The sequence below is a fragment of the Histoplasma capsulatum genome (assembly GCF_000150115.1).
Source record: "Histoplasma capsulatum G186AR genomic scaffold supercont2.10, whole genome shotgun sequence".
Lineage (NCBI taxonomy): Eukaryota > Fungi > Ascomycota > Eurotiomycetes > Onygenales > Ajellomycetaceae > Histoplasma > Histoplasma capsulatum.
The window spans coordinates 603,737-630,450 of record NW_025544810.1 but is presented as its reverse complement, the minus strand read 5'-3'; the positions used below and the strand labels follow the sequence as shown (position 1 = coordinate 630,450).

The following is a 26,714-nucleotide window of genomic DNA, read 5'->3' as shown; positions in this document are numbered from 1 at the left end:
TACCTAAATTATTCTACCCTGTGGGATGTTGAACCACTAGATATAAGAATTCTTGGAAAGGTCATGCATGCTTGATTGATCAGGGGTTGGAGGGTGGTTGAGGGGGCTGAGGGGCTAAGGGACTGGGATGTTGTTTGGTCTTGCTGACTGGCGTTTTTCGGCTCATATTGAGCTTCGACAACATTTCGGAGCGAAAATCATGCACCACTCACCCCCTACCAATTCGACGATAGTGATTAGTTGGACGTTCCCAGAAATGATGTAAATCTAGTGATATGAGGGAGACTGACGATTAATTTAATTACAGTTCTTTCAACAATAGATGTCAGCTGCAACGCTTACCTGCTCCTAGCCTGTCTGATGGCTTCCTCGCCAATAAGGAGATCCACTCGCCGACGGACTGCGGTTCCAGAATACACCACTGACGTCTTTGAAGTTACTGGGCTTCAGGTCGGGTCTTCAGAACCCGAGCAATTAACCAGCGACGAGGAAGAAGAAACCGAAATATCAAATGTCGTGGCCACAGGACGCCGGGGTGCAAAGAGGAGTGTTCGCAGGGGGACGCGACGTAGGGACGATGAAGCGTATGAAGAGCAAGACAATGATGCTGAACGTAAGATCTGTGCTACTATGCTACTAATCGATTGATCTGGGGAATCAATATTTACTTATGAATAGGCATGGTGGAAGAAGATGATATAGTTTCTGCTTTGGGGTCGGATTTGGAAGAAACAGACAAGGCACGAAAGGCCCGATCAAGGCCAGTTGGACGCGTCGATGAACAGGATCCTATGGCTACTCATTCAAGAGGTCTTTACAAGTCATCAGCCCATGGCGCTAAAGTGACCTATCTGAAATTAACGTTCGGTTCTAGCGATGAGGATCTGTTGCCCATGGTATATACAAGGGTTAGATGGACAAAACGTAGGGATGTGACATTTCCCAGTAGTGATACATTACGGGAAGCGTTCAGCATGACTATTGATGAAATCGGAGCCGCTTTTGGCGTGAGCGGTGATATGTTGCGAAAGGAGGCGACCTCTGGCTGGGATTGGTATTATAATGAAAATGCCAGTGACCGGTTTCGCAAAAGACAACAAACAGTGAGCATCACAGCTGTGGAAGGAAAACGATATATACCCCGACCGGGGACGAAAAAGCACACTGTGATAATTGGACCTGCATCATCTCAGAAAGTCTATGAGCTGGATGTGGGCCAATCGCTGGACTTTGGGCAGTCATGGAGTGAAATCAGGCCAAAAGGCGAAAGGCCAGGGCGTCCGAAAAACCTCGGTAAGCAAACCCCCGAGGTGGTGGGGACTGAAGATCCTCTATCACCTGAAAGTGAACTCGCGTCGGGGATACCGAGTGGTTCTGCAACCCAGTCGCGAAGAACTCGCGAAGGGTGGATTTTGAATTTGGGTAACAAGATTCAATGTGTATCTTGGGCACCAAACTGCACGGGTGGTTCGCAATATCTTGCGGTGGCTGTCCCAATATCGGGTTTGCAGAAACAATCGCTGGACCTTGTGCCTCAGGGACCTCCGGCTTTTATGCCTTCCCCGCCATATCCATCTGCAATACAGATTTGGTCCTTTGAATCTACGAAAGAAAATAGCGATGTCCAACAACTTGATATGGCTGTCAAGCCGCGCCTACGGCAAGTAATATGCACCGATGCTGGCGATATCAGACGCCTATCCTGGTGTCCAATGGGCCGGGATAAGCGAGAAGGAGATGATACTGTTGAGGGGCTCAATATCGGTCTTTTGGCTGGTGCATGGGGAGATGGGAGCATCAAAGTTTTGGACGTGCAATTAAAGAAGTTGACCAGCGAAACGGAATATGGTTCGCAAAAGTCATTCTCCTATACGGATATTCAAAGGCTAACCATTCTGTTACAGTCCAGGTCCACGTTCCTGCTTTTGAAGCCAAACTACCATCGACACTTTGCACCTGCTTTTGTTGGCTGTCGCCGAGCGACCTCGCTGTTGGCACCGCCAGTGGGTTTGTTGGAGTTTGGAGTCTCTCATCGCTATCTGATGCCAACGAATCAGTGTCAAATCCTGCACCATACATATATTTTCCAATTCATACTTCCTATATTCTCAATATAACGTCATCGTATCCAACACATCCACATATACTTGTCACCACTGGAATGGATGGTAAAACGAAACTCTTTTCCCTCCTGGATCCGCGAGCAGATGTAACAGAGACTTCACGTTCACGGGTGGGATCATATGAAGTATCATATTCGCCCTTCTTGCGAACGTATATTTGCTCCGATGACACTGAATTTATCCGCATCCAGCCACTCCGACGGTTTTTCTCTACATCCTCCATATTACAAACGTACGATCTAGTATCTGCCATTACCCCAGCGACTCTATGCCACCCATGCTTTTTGGCCGGTAATGTAAGCGGCAATGTCGCGGCCACGAATCCACTTCGCAGGTTGATGAGTCCCAAAGAAAAGACCTGGCAACAAACATGGTTTAGCCATCAATGGATTCCAAATAAGCACGAAGAAGTTAGCGTTGAGCAAAAAGACGGTGTTGTGGGACCCGGAGTTAGCAAATTTTATGACGGGTTTAAGGCAGAAATACCTACACTAGTGAGAAAGCTGACCGGGGATAGGAGGATGGGTGACGGGAACCTTGCGATTGCGACTTTTGAAGAGAAGACTGCGGTTACTGCGCTTAGTTGGAACCCGAATAAAGCATGTGCGGGCTGGGCATGTGCTGGGCTGGGTTGTGGTTTGCTCCGCGTTGAGGACTTGGCCCTTCGATGAAGGACGTTATTCGAGGTGGAGACTGATGATTTTTCTCCACATGTTTACGAAGTACATAGTCCACAACGACCTCCTTTCTCCATCCCAAATTGAAGATGTTAAATGATTTACCTCCCCACAGCCATTCTCGAAATAGATGGCAAAGCATAAACAAGAAGAATCACAATATGCTATCAAGTTTTCAGAGAAATAATAATTTCTTCAATTTTATATATGGGATAATGGGTAGGTGGTCACTTGTGAATAAAATTCTATGTAATCTACTCATACTAGTTATGACCACACAAGGAGTAGTACTACTTCAATTTACACTCATGGGGCGGAGAGATCGGGTTGTTAGAGACTTCGTATCTTTATTTAGTCGATCGTTTGGGTTCGACGGACTCTCCATATATCTATACTACTGCGCACGGAATATTCTAGTCAAGCAAGCCGCGATTACTCTGGAGTACGCGCTATATGTTGGGGGTTTGGATTGGTTCGTCCCCTCGACTACCAGCATGGCGCTGGTGGTGATCGAGCTCTATTGCCCCATTGGCCGAACACTGTAACAAGCCGCTTGAATGATCTGCGTCGTGTGCGCCGGTGTCTTGGACGTGTGGTGCTTGGCAACGGTGTCTTGGCACCGATCCCCACCTCCAACTCTTGTCACAGCCAACCTCCTTTTGCGCTCGTGTCAACACCGTTTTATTTTTCCACATCTTACAATTGCCAAATTCCCTGGGAAACTGGATTCTAATTCCACTCTTTATGATAATTGGAATGAACTGTATCTCTAACTATTACACCATGTCTATTTCATGTGACTGTGAACTAATGAACGAAATGCAAAATAATCGATGGCTGGGTTCCCAGCCATCTCACTACCATCTACTCTGTACGGGACTGACAATAACAACAGCCCAGCCTCTGCAATTTAGCGATGGGGCAATATGAATTTGGAGCTTTTATTGCGGCAGATTTTGCAATCTCCTTTTTATTTCTCTTGTCCACGATGTTGAGTGCGATTTAGCCGTCTATCTTAGCTGATTTCTTTAGTTTTCCGAGAAAATTGGCTAGAAAATTGGCTGCAATGGGTTTCACCATGAAACTCAGCGTGTCGATACTATCATTCATGGCGATATTCTCTACAATAGCAAATTCATTCCCGTTATCTCGAAGGGGGCAACAACAAATCGAACCGAGACAAGTGTCATACTCAGTCGTTCTCGTTGGTGGTGGTGGCACGACAAGTGCAACAGCCGCACCCTCAGGTCTCCTTGTCACAGTTCCTTTTCCGGTTACAAAAACAGTCTCCTCCGTGGTCACAGTAACTAAGACTTCTACACCAACATCAACTCAGAGCACATCAAGTGAAACGCCAAACTTCTTCACACGGACGACTATGCCACCAGCCTCTCCGCCTCAAATAACATCTTGCCCTTCGACATCTTCCCCTTCGACATCTGCATCTCCAACCACATCCTATGCATATCCAACCGCATACTATCCATATCCAACCGCACCATATGCATATCCAACCACATCACATGCATCCCCTTTCCAGCGACTCGGTGCCCTCCAACCTGGGCGGCCAACCGGTCGGCGCTTTTCGCAGCCGTCGCACGCAGCGCTCAAAATTCCCTACCCTCTTCCGTCCCACCTGCCCCTGTCGAGACACGGCTCGAGGAATGGAACATATCATGTACCAATGCCAAGTAGCCGGTTTCTAAATTAAGACGCAAGTGGAATGAATGCGCATGATGACTTAACGGCCGATGAAATGGATGAATGTTGAAAATCAATGTGAGTTGCTCTGGGTGGCGGGCTTTTGACAGTAATTTTTTTTTTTCTCTATATATATATATATGTTATCTCTCCCTTTTTTATTTCCTTTGTAATGCATAGGTTAAGGCGGGTATTTATCGGCGCATGATGCCTTTTTCTTGAAATCTGGAGAATAACAGTACGAAAGGCATCTTCCATGCTACCACTTTGGATGATTCCAATTCGAAAGAAGGGGAGGAACGCATAAATTTCTAGAGAAGGTGTTGGGGATATATATCATGGGGTTTTCTTCATTCTTTTGTTTGACGAAGCTTAAATGTAAAAGTAATCATCCATTAACTAGGATTGAAATTAAAGGAGATCTTTACAAATACTAGATCATTTCACTAGAAGATTATAGTTAGTGCCTACCACAGTCCGCGTCATCACTGTATAAGGAAGAATTGTCTTCCGGATTTTAGATATTGGAACGTCCGAGGGATTCGCACTACTTTCCCCTGTCAATATAGCTCGCATTTCCTTTATTATGCGATACCAATAGGGTAAATGTTTCGAAATACTCGGCCGGGTGGTTAATCGTTTACGTGGTGGCGCTGCAGAAAGGAGATACGAATGACTTGCCACTCGGCACATCCAACCTGAAGACCAAAGGTCCACTGCCTGTACTGACCAGTTGACTTTGGAAATTCAAAGGAAGTGTGCCAGTGGCAGTGCAAGAGCCTCCCTCCCTCTGAGAACGCACTTAACTAACGTATTCAGGTCCACCCGGAAATGCCATCATCTGCAATCAAGCAACGCTCAATGGGTTTCGTATCCCCGTCTTGGTTAAGATAACTGAACTGGAGCTGGAAGTGGTTCGCTCCGTAGCAAAATCTAGCATAAAACTAACCGCAGAGGATAATCCAGTGCTGGCTGAATAGAGCATAAATTGATGATTGCGTGGAGACAGTAGAGAACCAAAAGTGTAGAAAGTAACTTTTAACTCGTCAATTTTACTTCTCAAAAAAAAAAAAAAAAAAGAACGGTTGGTCCCTTATGGTGCTCTTCGATCGCCATGGTATCAAACTGGTATGTGAGCGTGCAAATGGTGGTTCAGGATGAGGTTCGCGGGGTTGAACACTGGCAGTGTTGGAGAGAAGTGTTAAGGAGATATTGGCAGCCAATATGTTCCTTGATTCTTTCCTCAGAGCCTATTATTGTTATTATGTCTTATACACCCAGGCGCATGGGAGATGCATTCAGGTTGTTTCAAGGTTACCACGCTTCATAAAACGAAGTCACAAATGTATGCCTTTTACATCGCCACAAAGCCCCGCGCGAGAGCACTATCGCAGAGAACCGTATAGTCTTGTCGGAAGCGGAGGATGTCATATGGCATATGGCATATGTATCGTCACCTAGGTAGTTCTGATAATTCTGAAAGCAATCGAATGTGTAGTTAGATGTATTTTTTTAAAAAATCCTAATAATTTGTCGATGTTGTGCTGTACCGCAAAAACAACCGAAGATAAAAATATGATGAACCTCATTCCGGAATAGTGTGGATTGTCAGCAACCAGGAACAAACATCCAGCAAACATCCCCAACTCCAGGCAGCACGAAAGACCTCGACGATACTCTGCTACAAGACAACTAACTCTCTTTGAATTTTGTTTCTCTGTAGAACAATTGCTGTTGCTCGCATTCCAAAATACATAGCTGGACTTTACAACTATTCCCGGCCTACACTCCCGGGCTTAGTTGACAGACTCTGGACCCATTGGTCCCGCTTCTGCCACAATGGCGAGCCCGCCCAATGTTCCAGAGGAACAGAGCCGCTTGCTTGAAGATGCCCTCGGGGTTGTACGACAGCAGGCGCATATGATGCGAAGATGTCTGGAGACACCGGGGAAGCTCATGGATGCGTTGAAATGCGGGTATGTAGACAAAAGCAACATGAGAAGGGAACCATACCAGGTAGTTCCAAGAGCTTCACATGCTGACAGACATCGCTCAATATCAGGTCGACATTTGTTTCCGAACTCCGTACCCCTAGTCTCGGCCCAAAGCAATACTACGAACTGTACATGGCTGTTCATGATGCTCTCCGCCATCTATCCGTCTACCTCAAAGAGAACCACCCGGTCAATCATCTCGCCGATTTGTACGAGCTAGTGCAATATGCTGGAAATATCATCCCGCGCCTGTATCTTATGATTACTGTCGGAACTGTTTATATGGGCATTGAGGATGCGCCGGTCAAGGAGATCATGAAGGATATGATGGAAATGAGCAGAGGTGTTCAACATCCAATCCGTGGTTTATTCCTGCGATATTATCTATCCGGCCAAGCCAAGGATCATCTACCCACCGGCACCGAAGACGGCCCGCAGGGCAACATACAAGATTCTATTAGTTTCATTCTGACTAATTTCGTGGAGATGAATAAACTTTGGGTGAGGCTACAACACCAGGGTCATTCGAGGGAACGAGAAATCAGGACACAGGAGAGGAAAGAGCTGGAGCTCCTGGTTGGAAGTAACTTGGTGCGACTGAGCCAATTGGTAGATCTGGAAACTTATAAGTCGATAATACTCCAGCCTCTGTTGGAACAGGTTGTACAATGCCGTGATGTATTGGCGCAGGAGTACCTGCTGGAAGGTGAGGACGCGTCCGTCGCTAAAATTGAGAGTTCCGATTACTGACCGGATATATACTACAGTAATGACGAAGGTCTTCCCAGACGAATACCATTTACATACTCTTGATCTCCTACTCTCCGCCATTGCCAGACTAAACCCTCATGTTGATATGAAGAAAATTGTTATAGGTTTAATGGACCGTTTATCTTCTTATGCGGCACGAGACTCGGACAATAACAATACCCCTGAGAAAAAGAAGCAGTCAGAAGAGGAAGCGACTGCTAGATTGCTGGAAAAATTGCGGTTAGCCAAGGAGAACGAAGCGGCAAAACCTGTTACTAATGTGGAAGTTTCTGGAGAGGATAAGGACGACACAACAACAGAGTCCAACAAGGAACCAGATGCCACAGAAAATGGAGAACAAGAACACTCACCCGTTGCCAATGGTGAAGAGGACGTTGGATCGAAATCCAAACTACCAGTCGCTATCAAGCTCTATGAAATATTCTTCGAACAAGTTGTGAGCTTAGTCAGAACAAGAAACCTTCCGATACAAGACACGGTAGCTCTCTCGGTATCACTGGTGAATCTAGCACTGTAAGTTGGGCTTTGCACCTGTGATAATGGCGTTAACTAATGAGAGACAGGAACATTTACCCGGAGAGATTAGGTATGCGATTGCCTTTGTTGTTGTTCTACTTTTGTTGTCCAAGTTGCGCCATTAACCTCTTGTATAGAATACGTAGACCAGGTTCTCGAATATGCGACGAAGAAGACATTGGAGTATGCCGATACCGCTGACCTGCATTCCAGTGCTGCACAGTCAAATCTCTTAAATCTACTCCTTGCGCCAATACGTGCATATATTTCTATTTTCACAGCGCTTTCACTCCCCAATTATATCCCACTATTTGCGGCTCAGCCGTACTCCACACGAAGAGCTGTTGCTGGCGAGATTGCTCGGGGGATTTTACGAAACCGGACAATAATTTCGACGTCGGAACACCTGGACGGTGTGTTACAGATATTGAGAGTTTTAATAAAGGAGGGTATTCAACAGCCTATTGGCTATCCAGGTGCTCCGCAACAACGGCGCTCAGGAGAGACGGAAGAGACAATTGAAGAACAAGGATGGCTGGCACGGCTTGTCCACTTCATCCAAGGCCCGGATAATGACACTCAGCTCAAGGTGAGTGTTAGCCCATGTGGTATCGTAGTATCTGTGCTGACCATCAATCGAAAAGCTCCTGCAAGAGACAGGTAAAGTTTTTTCAGAAGGAAACGAACGCATTCGATACACTACCCCTGCTTTAATTACTTCCTCCTTGAAGCTAGCTCGTAAATATAAGCTGCGCGAACATTATGATGATAACTGGCAGGCACAATCCTCCACACTCTACCGATTCATGCACAAATGCGTCAGCAATTTATATCAACGAGTAAATCCCGGATGTGCTGAGCTGTCTCTTCGCCTCTTCGTCCTTTGTGGCCAAGTGGCCGACCAGTGTGGCTTCGAGGAATTCAGCTATGAATTTTTCGCACAAGCATTCACTATCTACGAGGATTCCATAAGTGATTCTCGAGCACAGTTCCAAGCTGTATGCATTCTCGCGAGCGCACTGCACGGAACGAGGGGATTTGGAAAAGAAAATTATGATACGCTCATCACCAAGGCTGCGTTGCACGGTAGCAAACTGTTGAAGAAGCCGGATCAATGCCGTGCAGTGTACCTGGCAAGTCATCTTTGGTGGGCCGTTGAGAACCAGCAGAAAGAGGACGAAGATGCGAAAGATGTAAGATATTCAATCCAACGATGACTTTTGTTACTCCGTTTTGCTCAACTGTTTGTGCATGTTGACTAACATGATGTACTATTCATAAAGCTATATCGTGATGGCAAACGCGTTCTAGAATGCCTCCAAAGAGCTCTACGAGTCGCGGACGCATGCATGGACACAGCAGTATCCGTGGAGCTTTTTGTCGAAATTCTGAACCGCTACGTATATTATTTCGATCAAGGGAACGAGACCGTGACTACCAAGTACCTGAACGGGCTCATCGAACTCATCCACTCGAACCTCGAAACCAGCCAGAATGACGGTGTGCCAAACTCCAGTCTTGATAATCCGAAGCGCCATTTCCAGCGCACACTGGATTATATCAAGTCGCGAGAGTATGAGGGCATTGTGACGGAACCGAGGAGATAAATTATTATTAATCAATACTATTACTATCAACTATACTATTACCATTACTTTAACTTTGTTTTGTTTTGTTTTGTTTTGTGAATTCTGGTTTCTTCAAAATTTCCTTTGCTCCACTCTGTTTGCAGGGAGCTGCTTTGTTTATTTTGTACTGTACATGAAATAGATGAAATATGTATCTGGGGCCAAACCCCCTTTTCTTCTATCCTTGCTCCCTTTTGTTCTTTTTTTGGACCACCTGGTTCGACCTCGATCGTGTGTGCTATACCGGATTATTTTCCATTTCCACTTGTTATTTATTCCTTTTCAGCAGTGTTGGTGGGGTATTGGGCTTCAGTTGTCGTCCCTTTCGTTTCTCATGCTGGTTTTTGTTCTCAACGCCGCATTATTTGCTGCCTGCTACCGTTTGATTGTTACATACAAATTCTGTAGGTTTAATGATCACCTACTTTCCAAGCTAGCAACCCGTGGTAATCATCAAATCCTTTAGTGTTGGGGGCTTAGGTTAAGTATAACTACGCTGTAATATAACAGCCTCTGTAAACCTATCAAAGTGATACCGGGGAGGTATCAATCGATATACGCAAGGATTCTTCAGGGGCGCGGAAGGGGATGATCCATCCAAATTTGGAAACAGGGGATATTCAAGGTCACCGTCGTAAAAGCAGGCAACTTTCAAATGTGCATGCAGCCCTGATGCCACCGACAGGGTGAACCCCCCTGGCGCCATCCTCACGCGTTAAGTGGCTGTTGATCGCAAACCCAGTCTCTCGAAGATATACCCTCGCTCCGCCCACGCCTGGCGGCGTGCCCTCCCTCAAGAAAGAGGCCGTGTGTCTGTATAGCGGGTGCACGGTACATGCACATATCACGGTACCTGAGTCGTCGAACGGCCTTAATTCTCCTGCTACTCTCGCAAATCCTGTACTTCCACTATGCGTTCCACAAACGCTAATCAGTTACTGTGTGATGGTTGCCTAGGTGGATGCATCACACACATACAAAATAAAATGCTACCACCTTCCTAGCCGCTCCCCGCTCCAATCAGACTATAGGCGGGATCTCCCGCAAGCTTCATACAATCGAGCTCCCTATCCTTTCACCAGCCTGAGTTACGAGCCTGAGCCCTGCCTGCATGCGATCTCCCCTGCTCCCATGCATGACTGGAGAGGGAAGATAGAAGAGCTATAAAAGGGGAAAACTGAAAAACAGAGGTGGAGGAAGTGGGCGGGAGAAGGTGAGGTTTTATAGGGTTTGCTTGCGGCTCTTGATTCCGCTTTGAGAACATCCCGCTCCTTCCAAGGTTCCATACCTCCTGACATGTGACCGTGTCCTTCTAGCTATCTCAACTCCTCTACATCGATATTCGCATCTCATGGATGATCGGGGTTCGATTCTCTCCCCGCAAATATTTATTTATCACGTAGGACGGACGCATGCAAGAGTTAGTTTGAGATAAAAAAAGAGGTAGATAAAGCAAATGGATTGCAATTCTGTCAACGCCCATAGCCTATTGCAGGTTTCATAAAAGCGACGGTTGAGTAATCAAACAATCAATATCAAAATCGAAAAAAAAAAAAAAAAAAAACAATTGCTACCCTAACAGCTTGCCTGCTGTCATTCATAACCTGCCCGTCTGCCTGCCTGAATAATGTGCCTTCCTGGCTGTGTAGTACAGAACATGAAAGTTGTACCTCAGGCAGCGACACGTAGGAAATAACATAAAAAAAAGGGACAAAGGAATAACATAAGAGGGCAAATACCAGATCATTAGACTGAGACAAAAGCGAAGAACGGAATAGCAGAATAGAAGGAAAAATGAAGGGGAAAGGATTTTAGTGGCCGGAGATTGATAATAATGGTAGAGGGAAAGAAGAGGAAGGACGATGTTGGCTTCGGCGTTGAGGATAGGGCTAACCGAAGCGCAACGGTAAAAACGCTAAACCCATTTATCCTGTGGAAGGAGAATAAAAGTGAGGAACAACTAGTTTGAGGGGAATAGAGAACAGTGACGAGCAAACAATTCTCAATTGCAGTGAAGGCATATATGTGTTTTCCACGCTGGTTATACAGAATCCCACACTAGGAGGGGGATACTCAATCGAATGGAACCTAGTTTTAGAATCCGGTAGGCGGAGAAATATTCGGAGGCGCTGGGAATTGTCTCGAACCGCCGGTCGCCCCGACGCCACCAAATGCTGGAGTGCTAATGCTAGCAGCTGGACTGCCGATATCCCCCGGTGCGACACTTCCTCTGGGACCTGACGACATGCTGTTGCTATCCGGCTCAAATTTAACGAAGGTGCCGCGCGTCTCGTTCTTGATTACGAAAGAGCCACCGCCGTTTTGTGGGTTACCTTCCGTGTCACAGATATCCAACAGCTCATCAAGTGTGATTTGAGGCTCATTCGGTGGGTTTAGTTGTTCAACTTGTCGCAATACATGGTTCACACTATGGAAGCCTGAATTTCCCTTTGTTGGACTGGTTGCGTTTAGCTGCTTACAAGCCTGTGCTACAAGTAAACGAACCGTAACAGGTCGCGAAGTGTGAGGACGTGTTCCCCCTATGATGCCGAACGCGTTGTTGGACCACCCAGATCCTATATCAACGAGTCAGTAAGTTATATTAACTATCTCCTGGTGAGATAAACGAACCTGAGCTCGGTACTGAACCCCAAGACGTTGTCGCAGGGAATCCGGTGCCTCCGAATGGCGTTTGTGAACCCCAAGTATTACCAGAGCCCGCAGGACCAAGAGGAAAATTTGGATGCTTCGCTGAAATATTTGTTAGTTTTTGTAGCAGGAATGTAAATTAGAATGGTTGCTGCATATCTACTTACAACCGAGGGATTCGGTAAATAATGGCGACGTTCCAAATACCATTCTCCCAGCACCAGGAGCACCGGGAAGAGAGCTTGTGGGGATAGGTTGAGTTAGACTGGAGGTGAAAGGCACATCAGTCTCGTCGAGAAGAGCACTACTGCCGAGCTGGGCACTCAAGTCGTCAATATCTGAAAGTTCGGGTTTCGTTTCGTTTCGTGAGGCATTATGAGGGGTAGTACTAGCGGGGCGCTGAATAGGGGCTGGTCGGGATATTGGTAAATTCTGGGGTTTGTTTTCTAGGGAACTTCTTTCAAAAGATGATGACGCTTGTCTCGAGTGTGTTTGCCCACGTCTTGTTTCCCGGGGTATCTGAGGCTGCTGTGACGAAGACGAAGAGATTGGACTGGGTCCTAACAGCTGCGAATGAAATGGCAAACCATGACCGGTGTCTAGAGGGAAGCCTCGGCTTGGGATAATCGGGCGGGCACCATTTAACCCTGGAGCCATTGGTATACCATCTGGGGAGGGGAAACCTCTGAATTGTCCTCCCAGAGGTCCCTGTTGGCTGGGATACATCGGCATTTCGTGGCCCAATGGAATACGTGATGTCATTCCCGGTAACCCAGGGAGGCTGGAGGGTACTCCATTCAATGCAGGCATCGAGCTGAAACCCAAAGAATGAGGGCTGCGGGCGGCTCCGCCCAAGGGTGACATAGGGGCAGAAGGCTGAGGATGATGGAGCATTGGTGTCGGACCAAAGGACTTTGCAGAAACCGAACTGGAGGACCCTGATGATTGCGACACGCCAGCATTTCCAGGGGAAACAGAGGTATGTGATGTATCTGTTCCGGCGGGCTGGGATCTCGGAGAAGAAGCATGGGACCCATGTTGGGATGTTTGACGAGGACGAACTGGAGTTGGGGCTTTCGGTACAACGGGTGTTGCAACCTGGAAATGTGGCGACTGCAGCGCTGATTGTCCATGTTGAGGTTGGAGGCCTGGAGGAAGATATGTTGGCCCTGACTGGGATATTCGTTTGGCAGCTTGAGCAGTGGCCGCTTGGGCAGCTTGGGCAGCTTGTTCTTCGCGTTTAGCGCGCTCCTTGCTCTCGCGTTCGGTCTTGAGGGCGGTTTCTTTCTCAAGCTTGGCTTGTTCTCGGGCCTTACGTTCTTGCTCTTCCTTTGCCTTCTTTTCTCGAAGTTCCTTCTCTTTCGCTTCTCTCTCCTCTCGCTCCTTTTTCTTTGCTTCCTCTCGCTTTTTCTTCTCTCGCTCCTTCTGCTCCCTCTGCTTTCGTTCGATCTCGGCTTGACGTTCGCGTTCCTCCTGCAGACGCTTCTGTTTTTCGGCTTCTTTTCGTAGACGTTCCTCTTCTTGAGCTTTTTTCTCAGCTTCTCTCTTCTTTCTTTGTTCCTCTTTCTTTCGTCGTTGTTCTTCCTGTTTTTTCTCCTCGATGGCTTTCGCAGCAGCGGCTTCAGCAGCCTTTTCTGCCTCTTTCCTCGCCTTCTCCTCCTCTTTGGCTTGTTTCTGTTGTTTCTTCTTATCCTTTCTCTTCTGAGCCTCTCTTGCCTTCTTTGCCTCGCGTTGGACGTCTAACCTATTTTCCTCTTCTAGCTCCTCAATAAGTTTTAATTGGCGTTCGCGGGCAACCTTCTCTCGGTATGCAGTTAGGACACGCTGTTCAAACATTCGAGCGGCAAAAATTTGAAACATCCGCCTTCCTTCCTCCATACGCTGTTCTTCTGTCATTGCATCCTATGAAGTAAGGGACAATTAGCTTGAATACCTAAAACCAAACGTTGTGTGTTCACACAAACCATCTCATCCTCCTCGTAGTCCTCATCATCTTGGCTGTCGTAATCGTCGTCTTCTTCATCTTCATAATCTTCCTCGTCGAGGGGAGGTCCGTGGTTATGACCAGCATGTAGAGATTGATGTGCGGCAGAAGCAGTAGCATACTGCGTGTCTTCCTCCCGCTGCATTCGCCGTTCAGCTAGTTGTTCCATCATATCAATGAAATGCTTGCCGTCGTTTTTAAGTAAGTCATCTGCCACTGTGAGAATACCGTCTGCCAAGGGTTAGCCGCAATCGATCGAGGATATGCATATGATAAGTAAACTCACCTTTAACCGTCAAACTGTTACCAAACGCGAAAAAGTCAGCCCCACTGCTACGAGCAGCCTCTTCAAGTTCATCGTCACTGTACGGCTCATCTTCTTCGTCATCTTCGTCGTAGTCCTCCTCTAGGTCGTCATCATCAGGCAGTTCTTGAACTCTGCCCCTCGGCGGAAGTTGGCTATTCGCAAGGTGGGGATGCCTATCTAGCGGGCGAAGTGGTGGCTGATATAGTCGGGGAGGGACAATTGGGCCGCCATTTTCGAAGGAGGATTGGCTGTGATTCGCGTACTGCTCAAGCTCTTCGTAGTATGCATCGTACAGAACCTCCAACTCTTCTTCGATGGCCGTCCGTTTCCTCCCGCATACAGTGCAACTACATGAATGCTTCTGCTGCTCCTTCATCTTTCTCAAAACAGCCTCCTTTTCGACCTTTACAAGTGATCTCCGTTCCTCCTCACCCAGCTGCAGCCAAAATTCTTTGATATTTTCCCGTTCCTCTTGGGTCGATGTGTTCCATATCCTGTCCTTCGATATTTTATGGGCGGATCGAAGTGCGGCGTTAGATAGCGGAGGTGGAGGTGGCGCAGCGGGTCGTGTGGTAGATGTCCGTTGGGTCGACACGGATGTTGAGCTTCCATCGGCTGCGAGGGAGGTAGAGCGGTGTTTTTTACTCTTCTTTTTCTTGGATTTGCTCCCACTAGCTTCGGAATGCTGATCCATGCTACGCCTATCCGGATGGGTTTGAGAATGCCGCTGCGCATAAAGGTGGCCGTCGTCGTCGGTAGAATAGAGATCGTCGTTTTGGGCAGGGTCGTAGTGGTTTGGATCGCCGACGTCAGAGCCAAAATAATTTTGGTTGAGAGGAGAAGAGGAGTATTGGTTCGAATGGAGTGGGACATCGGGATCGCCCCATTGTGTGTTACGGGTGTAACCATTCTGGCTATTAGTACCTGCTGGGGGATGTTCATGTTTAAGCTGCTGTTCTGCAGCTAGACGTGCCGCTTGTTTCTGTCGTCTCTTCTGCTTTTTCCGATTCACTCCAGGTGTGGATGTTGGAGCAACGTGGTTTGCAACTGCGTGATTCGCAGTTGTATCTGAGTTCGAATTCGCAAGCGAAGCCGCGTTGGAGCCGTTGTTTTGCTTTGCAGCGCCTGCAGCGTCATTGCTACTAGCCACTGGAGGCGACAATCTCGGCGAAATAGATTTAGATGTATTTGTAGTGGTTGGAGGCTTGGATATCGTTGTTCGCGACTGCGCCGCACGCTTTTGGTTGGATGGCATGATTCTGTCTGATCTAGCACAGTCGTCAGACCAAAGTTAAAAGATAGCGTATACGGCGAGAGAGGGGGAGAAAAAGAAGCACGGACAGGCGGACTCAAATGGTATGTGGCCTGCTCTGGGTGAATGGTGAGTGCAAATAAAGACCCCGGCGGCAGAAGGATGGTGGAGGAGACTGGAGGGGGAAGCCGGACTAAAGTTAAGAGAATTGGGGAAAGGAGGAGGGACAAGAAAAGTTAAAGAATTGGTGTAGGACTACCAGGATTTTGGCTGTTAGATTAGATGCAGATCAGAGCCCGACATCGATCTGCTACTATGCTGGTTGGGATCGGGCAGACTTAAGCGGTTAGAGATCTGGCTCCAGCATCATCATCATCACACTGGAATGTGCTGCCCTTGTGAGTGGTTTGAGGCGTCAGACACGTGACCGTCGATTAGACGCCGTAAGCGAAGTTCCGAACGTCCCCATACGAGCGATACGATACAGTACGCGGCTGATACTTTGCCCAGAGGAAAGAGAAACAGGAGGATGGCACGCCATGGGGAATGATAAAATGTATCTTGTTAATTGATATATATCCTGTGTTATGAATTATTTCTTTCTCTCCAAGTCTCTTTTCCATTTCCCCCCTTGATTGCGCTTATCAAGAATCAGAGTCGTTCGATTCGAGATCAGTTCGATGTAAACATTGATCTCAGCCCCCTCGCTCACACCCTGGCCCAACCGATTTCCTCCCTGCTTTAAAGCATTCCACATAAATTTCCCGGGACCATCAACGGCAACCCCCTCTATCCCCACATCCGCAGCGTTAGCTCTGGTTGAAGTACTCTTTAACACTGCAACATCTACCTTGAACACGTTCTCTTGACAAACTATTCTCTTTCCACTCCCGTCCCGCGCCATCATCCCATCATCGTGTCGGACCTTAGCCTCCATTCGACACACGGGCAGCTGGTCTGTTCTCGTTGTCAAACACTCCTCCGAACAGAAGCTCGCAGTTTGTGTGTTTGCTAGACAACTAGCATTCCTCCATCCTCGTTTGCCCCCCAGCCGAACCTGTTGCACCCATTTGGCCTACTATTCCGCTCAGCTCAGCTGCTTCTCGCTTTCTTTAAACGCTTTTCATCGCGGCCTACCGACCTGACTTTGTCTTTGTCGAAATTTCTCAAAGCAATCCTTGGAGGACTATTTAAGGGAGACTCCATCTCAAAGGTTTTGTTTTAGTTGTTTGTTAGTTTTTGGTTCGGCAAATCCAGACTTGTACAAATATGGCACAACAACAACAGACAGACAATGTTATGAGAAGGTATGTGGATAAGGGATACATTCAGGTTGGGATCATTTGGATATGGGCCTCCTGGATGGGTGTATCAAGTTTTATCGTATTATATCTGCAATTATTGCTGCATTCTGAGCTGGGTCGAGTGGGAGTTTTGCACGGTTTGTGCCGACATTTTCGTCAAACGAGCTAACAAACAATTATTCAGGAAGCTGGTGATAATAGGTGATGGTGCCTGTGGCAAAACGAGTCTTTTGAGCGTGTTTACCCTTGGTTATTTCCCCACGGTAAGTGTTTTTGCTACCCTGTCAAATTAATATAGTGGTCTGGCAGCTTTAACTAATCTATCAAACTTAGCATTACGTGAGTATACGCCGCTACGTGTTAAATGTACGGGATCTTTTTGGCTATCATGACCTCTAACTTAATGCACAATCGAAAAGGTCCCTACTGTGTTTGAAAATTATGTCACGGATTGTCGCGTTGACGGCCGGTCAGTTCAGCTGGCTCTGTGGGACACTGCGGGGCAGGAAGACTACGAACGTTTACGCCCCCTGGCATATTCAAAGGCTCATGTCCTCCTAATCGCATTCTCTGTAGATACTCCAGATTCTCTCGAGAACGTTCGAAATAAGGTGAGCTCCTCCCTTCCTGCTGAGGGTAGCAAGGTCTTTATCTCAGTGTTTAATTCCTGCTCTTGCTGATAACAAATATAACATAGTGGATTGAAGAAGCAAACGAGCGTTGCCCTGATGTACCAATTATACTTGTGGGCCTGAAGAAAGATTTGCGTGAAGATCCCCATGCAATTGAAGAAATGAGAAAGAAATCCCTGCGTTTCATCTCGCCCAAGGAAGGCCATGATACGGCGACCCAGATCGGAGCAAGAAAATACTTAGAATGTTCATCTCTTACCGGCGAAGGTGTGGATGACGTTTTCGAAGCCGCAACCCGTGCAGCCCTTTTAACCTTTGAAAAGGACAGGAGCTCATGTTGTATAATCTTATGAGTTCATGCCGCGCTCCCCAATGGGAACAACCACCTTCACTGCCCCTTCATTCCTGGTTTGAGCATGAAGCAAACCCATTTGATGGATTTATCATACTTCTACACTGAAGAAACCTCCCAGATTTATCTGTCATCTTGTCTGGAATTCTCTTCCCAATATCGTTTGAAAAACTGGGTTATCTCCTTTGCACAAAATAGTGTTTGACAGGAAACAATTGATGGATATTGAGTTACATTCTGTATGTGACCGACTGCTCTCGAATTGATTTATATTATGCATCTGTGGCGTTATTTGGGATTCCATTTTTCATATCTTGGCAGTCTTGTGATTCTTACCACTTTCATGTGAATTCTTTGCATTTTTAATTATTAGTTGAAATAATTTTTCCACCTGTACTGTGTTATGTGATAATGCTGCCTTTCCTAACCTCTTTGCCCTTCACGCAACCCCCTTCCTTTCCTCCTTTTACTTCTCCCCTAAGTCCCTTCTCCACTCCCTAATTTGCTTTATATGTTTGTCCGTCGAGCTTACATTTAATACCTTTTCGCCTTTGAGTTTAGTTTTTTTGTTCATCTTCATCTCCCTGTTTCATGACTGGGCTTGTTTCCCTGCTCCACCTTCCATTTTACCCTATCCATACCCATACCCATCCGACTTAGCTTCGAATACGCCGGATTTTTCTTCCATTTATTACTTTATCTACCATCAAAAATTGACGAACGACGATATTCTGACAGATTCCCATCTACCATGACTTATATTTATTTTTTCCGTATTCTTGTGCCTAATAGCCTTCCTCGTTGCGTACCCCTATCCTGTATTTTCTACCATCCATTTCTAAGGCTGCCCTGCTGTTTCAATGATATCTTTCTTTTTAACTTGCTAGAGCAGAATGGATTGAGGTGGAATGCTTCGTCAGCGAAATTGTAGGCAAAGCTACGCTCCTCACTAGCTATCGGTCACGATACATATACTTGTTCTGGAGGAGGTATTTAATTTGTCTTTGGAAGGAGATAATGATATATATATATATATATATGTGTATGTATCTATGTATTGACTTTTGCATCGATGTTTAATATAATGTATAGTACAGAAGTCCTAGAACGGCACACACGGAGAGACAAGTTGATGCAACGTATAAATAAAGGAGAGGGAAACGGCAATAAAATGCAAGCAAAAGGACAAAATGAGGTCGTATAACCCCACAATTCTCAATTTCAATGTATCTTCAAAAGTGAAAACACACCGCTCTCTCGCTTCACCTCCATCAAACTGCAAGCGAATTTAACCCAACGCTCTCGCCCCGCAGCTTCCTTCCTCAACCACCACCAAAACCTCTACCTCTTCCAGTCATAATTCCATCCGTCCTTACTAGGCCCCTCCGTCTGCATCCTACCATACTCAATCGGTATCTGGTCCGTGAAGACGCCCCTTTTATTCATTGAAATGCGGAACAACTTGCCACCATCCCCTGCTCCCGTTCGTAGCTCCTCGCACGCATCCCGCATGCTGTTCCACTGGCGTTCGAGCTCGAGCTGGCGTGCCTCACGCTTCTTGGCGCAGTAGAGTTGCCAGGCACGGTGGATGGTCCAATGGCGCAGGTAACGGTTGCGGGAGAAACGGAGGGGCCGTGGTGTTAAGGGGTGATAAAGGAAGTAGCGGATGAGTGCTGGAGTGGGCAGACACATTAGTACTCTAGTTGCGAGGGTTTGAAGGTCAAGCCCGGATACAGAGACGGAAGAAGAAAGGGAAGCTCTGGGAAAGTGAACAGAGAAAGGAGAGGAAAACCAATTGCCACATATGCCTTCCCCCCAGCCCCAAATACAAGGCCAACTTCAACAACTGGCGTTTTCTTTTCTTTCCACTGCATCTTGTATTTGGGGCGCAGGGGGTAAAGGTACATATAGGTGGCAGTTGGCCCTCTATCATCCGTAACCCGTTCAACCCTTCTAGCCTAGTAGAATATAGGACAAGATATGTATATAATCTAAATCTACTTACTAACGCGCTTATCAATCACTTTCTTCCCTTTCCGCGCAGATAACACAGGGCCGGCGGAAAATGGTCGCGAAAACACTGAAGTCCGCAGCTCACCGCACACCCTGCTCGATAGCGGTGCTTGCAAGAATGATGAGGAGCTCAATGGGGAGGAAGCAAAGGATGCTGATGAACGGGCAATTGGGATCTTGAAGACGCTCGCGAGTGACGCCAGGACGGGAGATAGTTGTTGTCTCATCGCGGTTCGGATATGGTGGATTCGAATAGGTATTTCGGTTTGGTCTGTGGAGGCCGAGCCAGGATTTTTTTCGGCGGGCTTTGCTCAGGTAATTATTGATCCTTTCTGGAAGAAAAAACAGCAGAATAAATAGCTTTGTCCAGGGCAGACCCGCTTCCGCGCTTGTCTTTGTTGAATTTGCACAACGCGGAGGAACACTGCGTGGTGGATATTCTAATATTATCCATCAACTTACATGGAGGTGAGGCTCAATGAAATTTGGGATGTTGCTAGGCGGCGGCAGGGATGGCGGATGCTGGTTGGGCGGATTAGCCGCTAGACGCCACACTCAATCTAGAATACGACCACCTTCCAAGGTTCATATGAACGGAGTGGAAACCGATAGAAATTTTGTACGCTTTTTTCGTATTCATATAATCTAGATGCAATAGAGAGATATCGTAGTGGCCTAATTGTACACAAAGGAAAACTTCAAAATGGATACAATCTACTCGTACTCTGCCAATTGGACAACTCCGTTTGATAGTTGGCGCAAAGGCCATTCATGTCTTGAAAGTTGAGGCAAAATCATCATCCCACGCCTGCCAATAAGAAAATAGGCAACTCGCCTACCAAACATGCCATGGCCATGTCCCATCATGCATCGTGACGGTCAGGGGTTTGGTTCAGGATTAAAAAGAAATAAATAAAGAATAGACCGGAAAATAGCATCCTCGCTCAAAGTAGGAACGTGATGAGGGCTGAAGAAACAGATTTTCGCCTCTAATTTAAGATAGGTAGGTAGGCGCGTATGTATCTGTATCACATTTCGCATGGTAGTTATTGATGCGTAATTATTAGGATCATTATTTCGACTCTCCCCGCCCCGCAGCCTGCTTCTTCGTCCGATCATAATTGAGCACCTTTCTTTTCCGGTGTGTATTTGCCAACTTCCATCGACAATATAATACCAGCGCATCTTTCAAAAGTACAAAGAGGCAGCCTCCTACAACACTCCGTCCCCATCTACTTTGCAGCAAGCCATATCTGCTCGCCTCCAGTATAGGCGAAGAAGACGTTGCCACTGATGGGACTGTCGTCCAGGCTTTCGGCAATGCCATCTTCAGCACGCCACCCATCGACGCTGAGATGACCGGGAATAGCAGCGCACCCAGAACTGTGTCTGCAATGTTGCTCGTATCATGAATTATTGCCTCTTGTCGCCGGCCAAGTATCTGGTTGCCTTGCTCAGCGCCTCCTGCTTCTTGGTTTTGGGCAGCTGCACCGTCATCAGGAAGGTCCTCGCCGCCTGCTCCCGGTACCACGGGCATATTGTCAATGTCATCATTTCCTCCACCACCAAGTCCGACTTGTAGCTCTAAATCAATCTCCATGAGGATATCGCCATTCCCTCCGTCCGCTGCGCCTCCACGGTCACCATCCTGCTGTCCGTCAGCACCAGCTTCTCCCGAGCGCGGCTGTACCTCTGCAATCCACCTCTTCTCCAGTTTCCCAAAAACCCTCTCGTAAATCATACTATAAAAGCTCTTCACATATGGCAGTGCTGCAAACGTCATCGCAGCGCTGGGCGGCCAGAAATCCATCTCCAGCTCCTGGCTGCCAGGCTGGTGCGTAGCAAAAAAGAGAACGGGTATAGCCGGTAGCAGGCCCTCCGCATACTTCGTTCTCGAAAGTATGAGCACGACCGGTATGAGGGGTAATCCAATATTCAATCGCGGATTCCACGTCGATTCGTTCCGGCTCTGGAAAATCCGCTTCGCATCGTCCGAGCCAAAAGTTAGGTATACAGAGTACACCCCATGCGCACAGCAGCCTGCCCACAGAGTCCCAGCCAGCGTACAGATCATGCCTGGTAACACAAGCCGGCCCGCCAGCCGCTCAACAGCCCGCACCAGGTCGACGACAAGGCTTCGCGGACGCGAGATGACGATTTCGGACTTGCATTGGGGACAGAGCATTTTGGCGGGATGTCTGTTTCGTTTTCGAGAGTTTGGGTTCTCGAGGTCGGCGAGCCAGTCAAGGAGACAGGCTTCGTGGGCTGTCAGGGCGCAGGGACATGGTGATCGCCACTCTGTGTTCAATGGGGTATCTTCGGTTTCATCGGTGTAGCAGATCCAGCACTTGCGCGGCTCGGAGATTACGGTGGGGGTTTCAATAGGGGCACTTTGCTGTATTCCGTCTGGTGAGGAGTTATCCATGATGGAAGGCTCTTGGTTTTGTTGACCTGACTGCTCTTGTTGCGGTGATGTATCCGGTAGCTGTTGCACAGGCTCTATTTCTCGGACTCCCGAGGCCTTCGAGACGTTAGGAAAAACGTCTAGGCGTTCGACGGAAGCGTTTGTATGGAGGGAGGAATCTGTCTCGGATTGAGGAGGTTCTCCGCTATTAGCTGATGAAGCGCTGTCAGATATCTGATGGGACGCGGAAGGGAGCTGCCTTCCCGCAGGAGATTGTGGGGGCAATGATGCCATCGTATGTGTTATTGTGGCTTTTACGGCTGTGTTCAAGTTCGCAGCACACAGAACGTCTTTATTTCATTTAAGCGATTAGAGAATTACTAGAAGAGTTTAAAAACATTAACATGATTGAAGCTTGCCAGCTTAGCCACTCAAACAATGGACGTCAGAGGCGAAATATGGCACGTGACTAGGAACTGTATCCATTTATTTAAATACCTTGGTCTTTTTTTTTGGAACAGCGGAGGAGGGGTTCTCAAGGAAATGATCTCAAAAAGAACAAAAAAAAAAAAGGAAACAAACAGGAAATTTGGAAATATAAATCTAGAATAATTTAATGGAATAACATGTGCTGCATGCCATCAAATTGGGTGCTCGTGGTTAATCTCAGTTGCCGAAATTCGCCGTGAAAAAATCAGCCTGGAAAAAAAAAGCACCTATATACAACCCGCTAAAAGGAACAGATACCGGCTGATCAATGGATCAATAGGCCTGAAATGTCCTTGTCCGGGAAACATGTCCGACTCCTTTTCCAATCCTTCAGAGAACATGCAACCGACTATACAGTTTAACGCTTTAAGGTATTTTTGGTTGTGCTCTTACCGCGCTTTGCCAGCTTTTGGTTTGTATTTTTTTTTGAACCCCCAGAACGCCAATGGATATCAAGGAGGAAAAAACTTGAGGACAAGAAATGAAAAGAGAAAATGAAGAAAGAAGAGAAAAAAAAAGAAATATAAATTAGAATCATGTAAAGCAAATGAGAGCTAAATGCAGAATAACATAAATAGAATGGCCGCCCCTGACACTTGCAAGCATCTCACAAGGCAGCCATCCTCTTGGATGTATTAGCGGCCTGGTAATCGCGGTGTGCAATGGGAGTGGCAAATCTAATGTCCAGATCGCTGCTTCATGATGGCTCTTCGTTCCTTTTCCTTGGCTGTATTATTGAGTTAGCCATTAATGTAAGATCAAACATACAGCGAGAAATTGAAATTGAAAGCAATGAGTGGGGAGTAAACTGCATACCTTCATCATACACCAAGAACTCATGTAGCCCCTTGCCCGTCGGGACCATTGGTAGAACGGGGACTTTCTTATCGGTTGTCACTTCGAGCAAGGCCGGACCCTCGCTCTCGATAAGCCACTTCAAGCTCGATTCCACATCGTTTGGTTTCGAGCACAATCTTGCTTGTACACCCATAGCTTCGGAGACCTTGACGAAATCCGGATTCAGCTGGTGAGTATGGGCGAAGCGGTCCTCGTAGAACAGGCTCTGCCATTGCGTCACCATACCCTGCTCCTCATTGTTCAGAACGATGATCTTAACGCCAATATTGAACTGCGCTGCAGTTGACAACTCCGTGATGGTCATGTTGAACGATGCATCGCCATCAATGTCGATCACAAGAGCGTCCGGCCGAGCAACCTTTGCACCAATGGCAGACGGTAGCCCGTACCCCATAGTGCCGAGCCCACCAGAGGTGATCATAGTCCGTGGATATCGCCATCTGAAGTGTTGGGCAGCCCACATCTGGTGCTGGCCGACTCCAGTAGTGACAACGGTACGGTCCTTCATATGCGCGGTCAATTCGTTAAGTTTCTCAATAAGTGCTTGGGGTTTGATGAGGCCTTCTGGGGTTTGCCTTTCGTAGAGGGAAAGAGGGAATCTCTTCTTCCAGTCATTAATCTGCGCGAACCATTCGGGTCGTTCCTTGATAGCTTTGATCTGTGGAAGCAAACGAGCAAGGTTGTCTGCACAATCACCTTCAACGGGTATCGTTGCTTCGACTACCTTGTTGATATTTTTGGGCACCATCTCAAAGTGAATAATACCACCCCGGTTTTCCGAAGCGGCAGCCTTAGCTTGGGGAGCAAACTTGGAAATGTTTCCAGTAACACGATCATCAAATCTGGCACCCATGGCAATAATCAAATCTGCCTCTTGCATAGCCATATTGGCGTAAGCTGAGCCATGCATTCCCAGCATATGGAGAGACTTCGGATCCATTTCGTCAAATCCGCCTAGGCCCTGTAGAGTTGTGGTGACCGGAATGTTGGCCTTATCTGCCAGCTGCTTCAGCAATTCCGGGCCTTCTGGACGCGCAAGGAGCCCCTGGCCAACATAGAGCACGGGCTTCTTTGCAATGTTAATCAACTTAGCTGCAAGCTGGATATTGGCATCCAGATAGCGTGCATTAAGCTCTCGCGCCGCAAGGGTTGCAGCACTTGGCTGGGTGGGGAGCGTGCTGCTCATGGGGATAGGCTTCTGCAGAATACTGGCAGTCACATCTTTGGGGAGATCCACCAAAACAGGGCCCGGTCGGCCACTGGTGGCAATTTCGAATGCCTCTTTGATCCGCCTGGGGAGCTCAGCGACAGATTTTACCATGACATTCCACTTTGTACAAGCTCTCGATATGCCAATTACGTCGGCTTCCTGGAAGGCATCCGTTCCAATTGCGGTTGTCGCAACCTGGCCGCAAAAGACCACCATGGGAGTTCCGTCGGACATAGCATCCTGGATCGGCGTAATAACGTTGGTTGCACCAGGTCCTGATGTGACAAGCACTACACCTGGTTTTCCCGATGCCCGAGCATAGCCTTCAGCCATGTGTCCAGCACCTTGTTCATGTCGTGGAAGTATAAAGTCAAGGTTTTTCGAGTTGTAGATCGCATCAAAGACTGGCAAGATAGCACCACCAGGGTATCCAACTACATTATTGCGGCTGCGTTTAGTACATACCTAAACAATTTTCCCAAAACATGTCTCCTATTGGAGATTTTATTTGCTTTTTTTTTTTTTTTTTTTTTTTTTTTTTTTCTGGTATGACTCACATATATGCTTAACTCCTTGTCTTAGCATCATCTCATGAAAAATTTCCCCCCCACTCATTCCGATAAATCTGCAAACAGCTGTGAATAATATATCAAAAGATACAGGGGTGCCCACCTCACTGTGTAAATACGTACGATTCATCCACAGCCGGTATATTCTGGTTTTGGAGAGGTGAAATATCATTTTGGGGGGTATATTGATTGAAAGCAGGGCTCGGATATGGCCGTGCATGTCTGTTCTCATGCGCGACAAAGTTAGCTTAGACCAGCACAGATACACAGTGGTATGCATTGGGTTTCCGAGAGGTTGAAAAAAAAAAGGGAAGACAAGGAATGAAATAGGAAATACAATGCACAACGTACGGAGATGGGGCAGAAACAGTGCTCTGATCTCTTTTTGGTACCTCCCTTGCGGAAGATCTCTGGCTCAAGCGGCTTTGTGAGGAAATAGAAGCAGTGGCGGCGGAGGAGGAAAAGGGTCTCGAGCAGTTCAAGGAAGAAGCCTTTTGGGCATGGAGGGCGCAGAGGGCACGCCTCGATAGCCGTATCGACATCATTTTTGTGAGCGGCGAGAGGCCAGGGCCAGCCAAGTCAGGATAACTAGAAAACTTTGAGAAGAGGTTCCAAGTCGCGGAGAGGAATGGGCGGGGGAATTGGAAGAGGCGGGTGGGATTGAGCTGGAGGTTATTTATTCACAGCAAACCCTGGCGCTCACTGGACATGTCTTCCCATTGTCTGGATGCTGGACAGTCATAACGGGAGAGCTTGTGTGCAATCGGCGCGAGAATCGGGGGGACGGCGGGCACGTGACACCGATTCTCGGACAAATTGGAGGCTTGCCATTGGCTGGATTAGCTGACTCAACTGCTGTTTATCAGAGCCAAGGCGCTAGAAAGGCAGGGTTTTCGCTTAGTCATTAACTCTGGGGTGGGCCAAGTCCATGCACTAGACCTATTGTATACTAGTCTTCCTGCACTGGGAATGGCAGCTTGCCCCTGATAGTGTCTTTAAGTGCACCAGCCAAAGAGCAATGTGTGACATAGTACTCCGTAGAGGCAATGCCCCTCTTCAGATACGCAATATTGGGCGTGTGGAATGATGACATAGGTGTAGAAACCAGAACAACGTAACTAGAACAACGTAACCAAAGCTCAAATGGTTTTGCATGTAAGTTGGAGGCGCTTGCATTGTATGGATTGACATTGCTTGCATTCTCATACTAGTAACACGTGCTATCAGGCTAAACAACGGTTCATTCAAGGGTTGAAAATTGTGTCTCCCCGGACAATGGGA

At 47.3% G+C, this 26,714-nt stretch overlaps 9 protein-coding genes across 9 annotated transcripts; 4 read left to right on the top strand and 5 right to left on the bottom strand.

The window, feature by feature from the left end:
* Positions 1-224: 224 nt before the first annotated feature.
* Positions 225-2,794, top strand: HCBG_06863 (uncharacterized protein; the record flags this gene model as incomplete). The annotated part of the gene is made up of 3 exons (XM_045433912.1): positions 225-613; positions 679-1,848; positions 1,905-2,794. 3 exons carry the CDS (start codon positions 361-363, stop codon positions 2,792-2,794), a joined length of 2,313 nt encoding a protein of 770 aa, XP_045285393.1.
* Positions 2,795-3,838: 1,044 nt separating this feature from the next.
* HCBG_06862 (uncharacterized protein) lies at positions 3,839-4,619 on the top strand (the record flags this gene model as incomplete). Its single annotated transcript, XM_045433911.1, has 1 exon — positions 3,839-4,619. One exon carries the CDS (start codon positions 3,867-3,869, stop codon positions 4,509-4,511), a length of 645 nt encoding a protein of 214 aa, XP_045285392.1.
* A 1,721-nt stretch (positions 4,620-6,340) lies between these two features.
* On the top strand, positions 6,341-9,590 carry HCBG_06861 (vacuolar sorting-associated protein; the record flags this gene model as incomplete). Its single annotated transcript, XM_045433910.1, has 7 exons — positions 6,341-6,477; positions 6,564-7,201; positions 7,263-7,779; positions 7,830-7,852; positions 7,920-8,371; positions 8,427-8,975; positions 9,066-9,590. 7 exons carry the CDS (start codon positions 6,341-6,343, stop codon positions 9,387-9,389), a joined length of 2,640 nt encoding a protein of 879 aa, XP_045285391.1.
* Positions 9,591-11,504: 1,914 nt separating this feature from the next.
* On the bottom strand, positions 11,505-15,605 carry HCBG_06860 (uncharacterized protein; the record flags this gene model as incomplete). The annotated part of the gene is made up of 4 exons (XM_045433909.1): positions 11,505-11,848; positions 12,227-13,961; positions 14,024-14,274; positions 14,330-15,605. 4 exons carry the CDS (start codon positions 15,603-15,605, stop codon positions 11,505-11,507), a joined length of 3,606 nt encoding a protein of 1,201 aa, XP_045285390.1.
* Positions 15,606-16,194: 589 nt separating this feature from the next.
* HCBG_06859 (uncharacterized protein) lies at positions 16,195-16,539 on the bottom strand (the record flags this gene model as incomplete). Its single annotated transcript, XM_045433908.1, has 1 exon — positions 16,195-16,539. One exon carries the CDS (start codon positions 16,537-16,539, stop codon positions 16,195-16,197), a length of 345 nt encoding a protein of 114 aa, XP_045285389.1.
* Positions 16,540-16,871: 332 nt separating this feature from the next.
* HCBG_06858 (uncharacterized protein) lies at positions 16,872-18,446 on the top strand (the record flags this gene model as incomplete). The annotated part of the gene is made up of 4 exons (XM_045433907.1): positions 16,872-16,909; positions 17,091-17,169; positions 17,326-17,517; positions 17,604-18,446. The coding sequence occupies 4 exons, from the start codon at positions 16,872-16,874 to the stop codon at positions 17,889-17,891; spliced, it is 597 nt and encodes a 198-aa protein (XP_045285388.1).
* A 421-nt stretch (positions 18,447-18,867) lies between these two features.
* On the bottom strand, positions 18,868-20,130 carry HCBG_06857 (uncharacterized protein; the record flags this gene model as incomplete). Its single annotated transcript, XM_045433906.1, has 2 exons — positions 18,868-19,563; positions 19,896-20,130. 2 exons carry the CDS (start codon positions 20,128-20,130, stop codon positions 19,232-19,234), a joined length of 567 nt encoding a protein of 188 aa, XP_045285387.1.
* A 785-nt stretch (positions 20,131-20,915) lies between these two features.
* On the bottom strand, positions 20,916-22,714 carry HCBG_06856 (RING finger domain-containing protein; the record flags this gene model as incomplete). Its single annotated transcript, XM_045433905.1, has 1 exon — positions 20,916-22,714. One exon carries the CDS (start codon positions 22,599-22,601, stop codon positions 20,976-20,978), a length of 1,626 nt encoding a protein of 541 aa, XP_045285386.1.
* A 208-nt stretch (positions 22,715-22,922) lies between these two features.
* HCBG_06855 (acetolactate synthase) lies at positions 22,923-26,175 on the bottom strand (the record flags this gene model as incomplete). The annotated part of the gene is made up of 6 exons (XM_045433904.1): positions 22,923-23,523; positions 23,613-25,298; positions 25,422-25,489; positions 25,557-25,655; positions 25,785-26,098; positions 26,137-26,175. The coding sequence occupies 6 exons, from the start codon at positions 26,173-26,175 to the stop codon at positions 23,474-23,476; spliced, it is 2,256 nt and encodes a 751-aa protein (XP_045285385.1).
* Positions 26,176-26,714: the final 539 nt, after the last annotated feature.